Here is a 10612-nt window from a genome sequence, read left to right on the forward strand (position 1 = left end):
GATTGAGCTTTTCAAAGCATAATTTCTCATGAGCTCTTAAAAGTTCTCGATGATCTTCGAAGATAGTTTCATGAGCTAACTTAAGAGTGTTTAGTTCTTTAGTTAGAGCCTCAATCTTCTCCTTATCATTGTCATTCGTTTTATCTTGATTAGCATGATTAATTGACGTTTCATCATAGTATTCATCACTAGAGTTGTCAACAAGCAAATCATCACCTAACAAGTCATCTTCATCACTATTGAAATCAACATACTCGGGGTGTGTTACCTTAGGACCTTTGGCCATGAAGCATCTTCCAATTCCTTCATTTGGTGAGTCAAATATGTCGTAGGAGTTGGTTGACACAAGTGCTAGACCGGCAACACCTTCATCTTGAGTATCTTCGGAGTCGGAGTGATAACTTCTCTCGGAGTGACTGTCGGAGTCGGAGCCGGATACCCATTCACCAACATGAGCTTGATGTCTTCGTTTTGTGTAGCTCCTTGATGATTTTTCCTTCCTTTCCAAATCCTTGCTTCTCCGTGAGTATCTTCGTTCATAACGATCATCTCTACTCCTTCTCTCTCTTGGTGGTGATTCTTTGCTTCTTCTTTTTGGAGAATCTTCTCTTCTCTTGTAGGGAGCCGTACACTCATTGGAATAGTGTCCGGGTCTTCCACAACTGCAGCAGTTTCGCTCTCGACTAGAAGATCTTTTGTCATTGTAGGACCTTGACTTGAAGCTTCTATCTTTGCTTCTACTCTTGTAGAACTTGTTGAAGTTCTTCACCATTAAGCTCAATTCTTCATTGAAGTTTTGTTTCTCACTTGATGATGTAGAGGCTTCACATGAGGCTTTGTAGGCACCACTTGATTTGTTGTGAAGTTCCTCTTTATCCTTAAGTGACATCTCATGAGCAACAATTCTTCCAATCACCTCTGTTGGCTTGAGATCTTTGTAATTGGGCATCATTTGGATCAATGTGCACACGGTATCATATTTTCCATCCAAGGCTCTTAGAATCTTCTTGATGATGAATCTATCGGTCATCTCTTCACTTCCTAAGCCGGCAATCTCATTTGTGATGAGAGCAAGCCTAGAGTACATTTCAGCGACACCTTCACCATCCTTCATTTTGAACTTGTCAAGTTGACTTTGAAGCACATCCAACTTGGATTCCTTGACGGAGTTGGTACCTTCGTGCATATCAATCAAAGTGTCCCAAATTTCCTTTGCATTCTCAAGATGGCTGATTTTGTTGAATTCTTCGGGGCACAATCCGTTGAAGAGAATATCACAAGCTTGAGCATTGTATTGCAACATCTTCAACTCATCCGCGGTAGCTTCACGGTTTGGTTCTTTCCCATCAAAGATGTCACCTTGCAAACCAACACACACAATAGCCCAAACGGCGGGGTTATGTCCAAGAATATGCATTTTCATTTTATGCTTCCAACTAGCAAAGTTAGTACCATCAAAGTAAGGACCTCTACGGTGATAATTTCCCTCGCTAGACGCCGTACTCTCCAAGGTTGTGAAACCAAGGCTATGACCACCAAAAGCTATGGAGATCAAAGCAAATGGAGAGCAAAGCTCTGATACCACTTGTAGGATCGAAAGTATGTCTAGAGGGGGGGTGATTAGACTACTTGACCAAATAAAAACTTAACCTTTTCCCAATTTTAGTTCTTGGCAGATTTTAGCTATTGTAGGACAAGTCAAGCAATCATCACACAATTCAAGCAAGCATGCAAAGAGTATATTGGCAGCGGAAAGTAAAGCATGCAACTTGCAAGAATGTAAAGGGAAGGGTTTGGAGAATTCAAACGCAATTGGAGACACGGATGTTTTTCCCGTGGTTCGGATAGGTGGTGCTATCCTACATCCACGTTGATGGAGACTTCAACCCACAAAGGGTAACGGTTGCGCGAGTCCACGGAGGGCTCCACCCACGAAGGGTAACGGTTGCGCGAGTCCACGGAGGGCTCCACCCACAAAGGGTCCACGAAGAAACAACCACCCACAAAGGGTCCACGAAGAAGCAACCTTGTCTATCCCACCATGGCCATCGCCCACGAAGGACTTGCCTCACTAGCGGTAGATCTTCACGAAGTAGGCGATCTCCTTGCCCTTACAAACTCCTTGGTTCAACTCCACAATCTTGTCGGAGGCTCCCAAGTGACACCTAGCCAATCTAGGAGACACCACTCTCCAAGAAGTAACAAATGGTGTGTAGGTAATGAACTCCTTGCTCTTGTGCTTCAAATGATAGTCTCCCCAACACTCAACTCTCTCTCATAGGATTTGGATTTGGTGGAAAGAAGATTTGAGTGGAAAGCAACTTGGGAAGGCTAGAGATCAAGATTCATATGGTAGGAATGGAATATCTTGGTCTCAACACATGAGTAGGTGGTTCTCTCTCAGAACATATGAGTTGGAATTGTGTATGTGTTCTGATGGCTCTCTCCACGAATGAAGAGGAGGTGGAGGGGTATATATAGCCTCCACACAAAATCCAACCGTTACACACAGTTTTCCAATCTCGGTGGGACCGAATCAACAAACTCGGTCGGACCGAAAAGGTAAACCTAGTGACCGTTAGAGATTTTCGGTGGGACTGACATGCAACTCGGTAGGACCGATATGGTTAGGGTTTGGGCATAACGTAATCTCGGTGAGACCGATTACACAAACTCGGTGAGACCGATTTTGGTAATTAGCTAACCAGAGAGTTGGTCAGGCAAACTCGGTGGGACCGATTTGCTCTTTCGGTGAGACCGAAAAGTTACAAAAAGGAAACACTGAATTTACATTGCAATCTCGGTGGGACCGATCCGCTCTTTCGGTGAGACCGAAAAGTTACGAAAGCGAAACAGAGAGTTTGCAATCCCATCTCGGTGAGACCGAGATCCCTATCGGTAGAACCGAATTGCTAGGGTTTGGCAGTGGCTTATGACAAGTGAAACTCGGTGGCGCCGGATAGAAAGAATCGGTAGGACCGAGTTTGGCTTAGGGTTTAGGTCATAAGTGGATATAGGAAAGTAGTTGAGTGTTTTGGAGCATATCACTAAGCACATGAAGCAAGAGGCTCATTAAGCAACACCTCATCCCTCCTTGATAGTATTGGCTTTTCCTAAAGACTCAATGTGATCTTGGATCACTAAAATATAAAATGAAGAGTCTTGAGCTTTTGAGCTTGAGCCAATCCTTTGTCCTTAGCATTTTGAGGGTTCCACTTTCACATCCATGCCATGCCAATCATTGAGCTTTCCTGAAATAATCATCTTGGAATAGCATTAGCTCAATGAGCTATATGTTGTTATGAATTACCAAAACCACCTAGGGATAGTTGCACTTTCAACTTTTGACTCGACTCGTTGACACCCGTCCGAAAAGTCGATGAGACCGACCTATGTAAAAGATATGAACGTTGGGCTTTTTGCTGGGACCAAAGTGAAAATCTTAGACAAACCAAAATGCGAGAACCTAGGCAGGACCTTGTTTCGGTAGTTCCGAATCAGTTCAACTCGGTGATTCCGAAGTGAATGAATTGGCTTGTAGAAACTTGGTCACAGCAACTCGGTGAAACCGATCGCAATATCGATGGGATCGAAATTCCAAGGTTTTGGCTCTGGCGGTGTATAGGATCAACTCAGTGGGTCCAATATGGATATTTTCGGTGGGACCAAGATGAAATTTTAGGGTTTGGACGTATGTGAAGTGGAGAAGGTGTTTGAAGGTTTTGGAGCAATAATATTGGCTTTCCTATGGACTCAATGTGATCATGAATCACTTAACCAAAAATGTAGAGTCTTGAAACTTTGACAATCCATGTCCTTTGCATTTTGAGGGGTCCACATTCTCATGTCCATGCCATGCCAATCATTGATCTTTTCTAAAATCTATTTTCAATAAGCATTAGATCAATGGTATATATGTTGCTATGATTTACCAAAACCACCCGGGATTAGTTGCACTTTTAGATGTGCAATACTTATGGCACATATAGATGTGCTTTAGCAAAACTTATTTCAGATAGCCCAACACACCACTACAAGGTCATTTGTGTAAAATTTCTCAACTTCTGGAAAAAGACATAACACGAGGTATAAAACTGCCAAATATTATTAGGACAAAGATCTGTACCAAACACAACACCAATAGTACGCCAGGCTACTCTAGCAACATGACAAAGGAAAAATAAAGGGCCAATTACACGTCAGCCCTTAACTCGAACCCAAGATTTACCCCTAATTCTCAAGTCTGATTAAATCTGGTCTTCTTCCGTTAGGTGCCCTTATGTACAATGCCCGTCTGTGACATTTTCGTCCAATCAAAGGGCTTCGATCGTCTGTCGGATGTTTCCTGGACGTTTTTGCCCCTTTCTTCCGTATGTCCCCTGTAGGTGGGACCCTCATCCCTAGAAAAAATAAAAGGAAAAACTCTCTCCCATATCTTTCTTTCACTTAAATGTGGGGCCTAACTAGAAAAAACCAAAAGAAAAGGAAACAAATATAAAAAATCCATGACCAAAGTGTATGACAAGTGCACCAGGACCTAGTCAAGTCGTCATCCATTGACTGGGTCAACATGAGACTGGGCCCACTTGCCACAGGCTAGTTATTTTAGATTGCTTTAATACACCACCAACAGATTAATTACCTAATATTAATACCCACATGATAGATTAATTACCTAATCTAACAGTCCCACGTGGCGGTGGGGGCCACTAGCAATAGCTTGGCCGACTCAAATCAGGTAGCACCGGTGATGGGATGCGTGAGCACGTATGGAGGCGAGCATGATGACACATGGGTGCAAGGAAGAGGGGCGGCTGCGGTCGACCTAGGTCTCGAAGCGTTGCACCCTGTCCAACATGTACAACGGAAAAACTACTGAGTGGCGTCTCTAACAACGACGACGACCTACGGAGCTTGGCATCACGGTAAGGATGCCTCGATGTCACGAGACTTAGATGGTAAGCTTACCACATAGGGTACAAAGGGGGAGGGAGGCAGGAGGGGGATTCACGCTTTCATGTACGCAGGCTATATGCAGACCAACAAACCATGTGCACAAAATGATTTTTGGCCTATATTAGCTCAACATGTCCCAGCCGCCAAATGTAGGGAGAGAAAAACAATGCAGGCTATCAAACATCTCCTTAAGAATTTTTTCGATCATCTCATGCTAGGCACATTGTTGTGGTAGCTCAGGAGATTGCAAATTTACTTTTAATAATAGTTCAGATGGTATTATTTGTAGTAGTTTTCTGTCCTGCATGGCCTATGTTGTAAGGAATGATTATAATTCTCCCTTTAACTAAATTGGTATATGGGTGGATTTTTTCAAAGAAAAAGTTTTTTTCCTGAAAATGGTAGGATTCATGCACTCATTAAGAAGAACAAAGTTGACTGGTTAATTAGAAAAAACCGAGCGAAAACTAGATTGCCCAGTTAATTATGTAAAATCGGGTGAAAAACCATGTAATCGTTGACCGACACACATAAGATACCCCCACACCACTCCAAAGAGGGTCTACCTGAGATAACACACAAGCATCATCGTCATCACTTCTCCCCCTGGAGGCGTTAGTGCCATCCCTAAACCCTGAGAGACCGACTCCGACTTTGTCGTAGGAGATCGTCGACTCAACCCATATGGTAGAGGCCGTGTGGAGTTTGTATGAAGATTTGTGCCAGAACTTAGCCACCTATGACCAAACAACGCAGCTCCGACTCTGATGGAGAACTACGAAGGAGAACTAGGCATGACTGGCGCCGCGGACGATCACCGAAGGAACCACCTGCTGCTCGTCATCGTACGCTACTGGGACCCGCCACCGCAGCTTCGACTCATAGGAAAAAACCAGCCAAGGCAATCCTGCGAACATGCTGGAGAAGAGCCGACTACCCCAACCATTGCCCCGTCTCCGACATTGCTCCCCCATCATCTTTGTTGCCACAAAAGTCTCGACGCCAACACTGATGCTGACGACCGACGTCGAGAGCAACCTCGCCGCCCACATGACATGAGGTCAACGAGCTCGATGCCGCCAAAAACTCGGGGTCGTTGCCCCGACTTTCATCCGCCACGACACTACCTGCGCAGCCCACCAACACCACCTTCCGGAATCTCTGCCTCGACATGCCACTGCTCACTCTAGAGCTGCAATGCTACATGAACCGAATGCTCGCAACCCATGCTGCACAGACAACCTCACGTAGACCACGAACGTTGCACCACATCTAGGGTCGCCGTCCCGACATATTGTCCAACCGCATCCACTGGGGTGCCGCCTCGCGCGTGGCTTTTCGAGGCCACTACCTAAACGCACATCAGTCGCCCGGTGCCACTACCCCAGCATCCACCAAACCTGACGTAGGAGAAAACCAGCCGCACCAAGCACAAGCTAGATCTCCCAAGCAACGCCTTCAAGGGGGAAACGACAAAGACGCTGCCACCCCAAGCCCCTCATAGCGGAACATGAGTTCCATGACGATGCATCCAAGGAGGGAAACGATGCCCAAAAGCGCCGCCGTCAACGACATCAATAGAGTGGGGTCAAGGCTTTTGCCCGGAACTCTTCCTTCCCTACTGAGAGATAGGCCTACAGAGATGGACCACCCGTGAGTGTGTAGATCATCAAAGCCATTCTGTTGTGCCTTGTCCCCTCTGTCGTCAACCACCGAGCTCAACTGCGACATCATGCACAACAACACCTCAATCTCCGAGTGAAATGCCAACGCACACGCCAGGACTTCAACCAAATAGGGATCCATCGGATGAACCAATCCCAGCCACCACCACCACCAAGACGCCATGGTCCATGGCCCAGGCCGCTGCCCGGCTTCATCCTTGATCCCCAAGCTCCGAATGTCGTCCAGCAAGCCGCGGCGGGTTGCCGCACCAGATCCGTTGACTCCTTGCGCAGAAGACTGCACCAGTACGCAGCACCGCACCCTGCACTACTGCCACCCCGATGCTGCACTGGAGGACCACAAAGCAGGAGGCACCCCGCCATAACCCGCCAGAGTGCCGCCATGATCAACCGACATTGTACCTCGCATGTCCAGTGCATGTCAACCAGCGAGAGGGACGCTCCTCTACACCGTGAGTGCATGAGGGTCCCGTTGCCGTCGACCGACAGCGTCGACGGGAGGGCGTGAGTGGAAGGGCGGCGGTGATGGATGTTGTTTCCGCCCGAGCCGCCCGAGGAGCAACGCGGGGGCTTCACTGAATACTATGCAAAGATGGTATACTGATTAAAAGGGCCCGTCTATTTAGCAGGTGTGTGTAAAAAAAGTTTCAATCAGTCGCTTTCTTTCCTGGCGATGGGATCAATATCCAACGGCCTCAATCATGCCGCCGACTGTTCATCTTCTTACTCCTGACATGTAATCAAATGGTGATTGAGCGGGTCTTCCCGCCACAAGCCTCTGACTCCTTCAAATTCTTGCTTTTCTGTAGCACCGACACCCGCTCTCTAGGTAGGTCGGACGCAATAGGCTCAGGCTCATGCTGGATGCGCTTATTATTATCGTGTGTCGCTTATCTTCTTCGTAGGGCTGCATGTTGGCCGCCACTCGGTGCCTTTTTCTTCTTCTTCTTATCTCTCTTTTTCTTTCTTTGGGCGTGAGTGCATTGATGCCCCAGCCATCGTATTTGCTATGACATTTGGATGTTGGTTGGTTTATTTATAAAGTAGGGTGAAAGACTATTTTGAGACAATCTTCTTCCTCCAGACACCAGTTCTTTCTCCCCCGCCCCTTCCACCTGCCTCCACTCCCCCGCCCTTGCTCGCCATCGCCCCTCCCATCTCTCTAAGGCCTGCACCCTGCACCACCGGAGAAAAGATAGATAATGAGGCTATGGCTTCTCTGGCAAGCTCGGGGTGAACTAGAAAATGTGACTAACACCAAGAAAATTTTCAGGCACTTGAGATATACCAAAACCGGATAAAAAAGGGAGACGGTGACCACATTGCTGAGCACCAGCGGAGGTGCATTGTTGTCACGTGTGGCGCAACACCCGGCCAGGCCGGCAGGCCGGCGATGCTAAACAATACGGACAACTCAACTTGCGGTGGCATCATTGGTGCTTGCTGTTCACACCGAGTCCAAACATCATTACGTACTAGAGTACTACTACTTGTTTTTTCTTCCAATTAGCAAAGATCAAATCTCACGGCGTGTCCTCAACAACGATAACGAGAAAAGAACTGTTTGAGGATCGTAGCTGACGACGCTCCCTTCCCACTCTAGTTTCGGCCGATTCAATCGTTTTCCGTTGACAGCGATATCCATCTCTCGGGCGCGGGGCGTCATCATTGACACCACGACCGCCGTCGCAGACGCCCGATTCCCCTCTCGCGGTCCCGCACCGTACAAACCAAACGCAGTCCGCAGCCCGCAGTCCCCTTCGATGTTGACGCCCGAGCAAACCCCAAATCTCCACCGCTGAACAGTATATATCATCCGCCCCGGCGCACCCCGTTTCCATCCCACCCGACCCGACCCCCGCGCGTCGGCCGCACCCGTCCCCAGACCCAAGAGCGAGCCAGCCGAAGATGTCCGCCCAAGAAGCCGCCGCCGGAGCCGCGGGCGGCGACGCGCTGTTCTCGCGGTGCCTGCTCGCGCTCTACGTCATCAGCCCGGTCACCGTGTTCCTGCTCCGCTTCGTCTCCGCGCCCTACGGCAAGCTCTCGCGCCCGGGGTGGGGCCCGGCCATCCCGGCCGCGCTCGCCTGGTGCGCCATGGAGAGCCCCACCCTCTGGCTCCCGCCCCTCGTCTCCCCCCTCCCGCTGCTGCTCGCCGCCGCCGCCTCCGTCTCCCCGCTCGCCGCGCTCCCGCCGGCGCTCTACGCGCTCCACTACTTCAACCGCACGGTCCTCCACCCGCTGCGCATCCTCCGCCTGCGCCGCGCCGCGGCGCCCGTGCCCGTGCTCGTCGCCGCCTGCGCCTTCGGGTTCAACCTCCTCAACGCCTACGTGCAGGCCCGCTCCTGGGCGCTCCACGCCGACCGCCCCGCCTCCGCCTTCGCGCTCCCCCGCTGCCTCGCCGGGCTCGCCCTCTTCGCCTGGGGGATGCGGGTCAACGTCGCGGCGGACAGGGAGCTCCTGCGGCTCAAGGAGGCCGGGGGCGGGTACAAGATCCCGCGGGGCGGCTGGTTCGACGCGGTGACCTGCCCCAACTACTTCGGCGAGATCGTGGAGTGGCTCGGCTACTGCCTGGTGGCCTGGTCGCCGGCGGCCTGGGCCTTCTTCCTCTACACCTGCGCCAACCTCATGCCGAGGGCCAGGGACCACCGCCAGTGGTACCTCAACAAGTTCGGCGGCGAGTACCCGGCGTCGCGCAAGGCCGTCATCCCGTGCATCTACTAGCCTCTGCAACTTCTGTCACCCGGGATCGAAGGAAAAATTGGTGTGGCTGAGGACAACTGTAATTCCTTCTTCCTTTCCCTAATGGCTGCCTGTGATTGAGGATTGCCTGATTCCATTCCTTTGGAAAACTGAATATGGTTTGCAGAGAATGAACTTTTCTTAATCCTCAACCACATTGTTCTTTGGATCAACATCCAACCATGCTCATCTCACGTATATAACCTGCAGACTAAAAATTGCAAGATATCTCTACGTATAATGTCTGAGTTGGTTGAACAGTATTCACGATTTATTTTCGTCTCACCACTTTGAGTCGTTTTATTTTGCTGGTTTTTTTTCATTCCCTTCCTCACCCTATCGATTTAGTTTCGCATCACCCTCTCATACAACGAAAAAATCTAAACGGATCAGAACTTTCCATACTGATACAAGTTATTTAGTAATATCTTTATGTGAAAGAATCAATCACGATCAATCTCTAAAAATCAAATCTAAATTAATTACCATAAATCGCTCAATCACATTAATTAAGAAACAAATAACTAATTTAAAAAAATCTCATTATTAAAGCATTTATGTACCTACTTAATTTGTAATGAAATATTATCTCAGTATTAAACTATTTATGTATCTTTTTAATTTGTAATCAAATATTATCCAATGATAGCAACAAAAAAATGCGGACGCTCATCTCACTTCCGTCGTCCTGCCCTACCACTCGAATAGTCCGAGCGCCACCGCCACCACGTAGCCTCGTGCCCTACCTTATCCCGGATTCCTCTCTCTCCCTCACTTTTTGTCTCTCGTGCACGCTCACGCAGGGGATGGGCCGCTCCTCGTAGACTGCCACCATCCTCCTTGGCATCGTGTCGTCAGCATCTTCGCTAGGTATCGAGGGTTCCAAGAGCTCGGTCTGATCCGACGTTGTCTGGTTAAGAGTCGTGGTCGCCTTTGCCTCTGTCACATCGAGCATCTCTGTGGCCATGGCCGCGCAGATCGTGTGGACCGTCGTCGATGGTGGCCTCTCTATCACTATGCTGCATTGATTCTCCATGTATCTGCTGCATCTGAGGACCTCCTCTAGCAAGGACACATGAGTCAACTCAATGTTGAGGACGGACGACCGCTGCCACGAGGTGAGAGCTGCCTCATCCTGTAAGGAGGTGGGCGATGTCGCCGCCATTCATCACGAACCGACATGGATGCCACTTCCGCTGTGTTGGCATGCTTCTCCTGGATGGACAACGAAT

At 49.0% G+C, this 10612-nt stretch overlaps 1 protein-coding gene across 1 annotated transcript; it reads left to right on the forward strand.

The window, feature by feature from the left end:
- The first annotated feature begins 8497 nt into the window (after positions 1 to 8497).
- Positions 8498 to 9532, forward strand: LOC119269604 (steroid 5-alpha-reductase DET2-like). The gene has a single exon (XM_037551470.1). It carries the CDS (start codon positions 8550 to 8552, stop codon positions 9360 to 9362), a length of 813 nt encoding a protein of 270 aa, XP_037407367.1. The 5' UTR covers positions 8498 to 8549; the 3' UTR covers positions 9363 to 9532.
- The last annotated feature ends 1080 nt before the right edge of the window (positions 9533 to 10612 follow it).

Source organism: Triticum dicoccoides, chromosome 3A (assembly GCF_002162155.2).
Source record: "Triticum dicoccoides isolate Atlit2015 ecotype Zavitan chromosome 3A, WEW_v2.0, whole genome shotgun sequence".
In the NCBI taxonomy this organism is placed as follows: Eukaryota; Viridiplantae; Streptophyta; class Magnoliopsida; order Poales; family Poaceae; genus Triticum; species Triticum dicoccoides.

What these genes read in the sequence shown, in the direction of transcription:
- LOC119269604 (XM_037551470.1), top strand. Translation starts at nt 8,550, where the DNA reads ATGTCCGCCCAAGAAGCCGCCGCCGGAGCCGCGGGCGGCGACGCGCTG.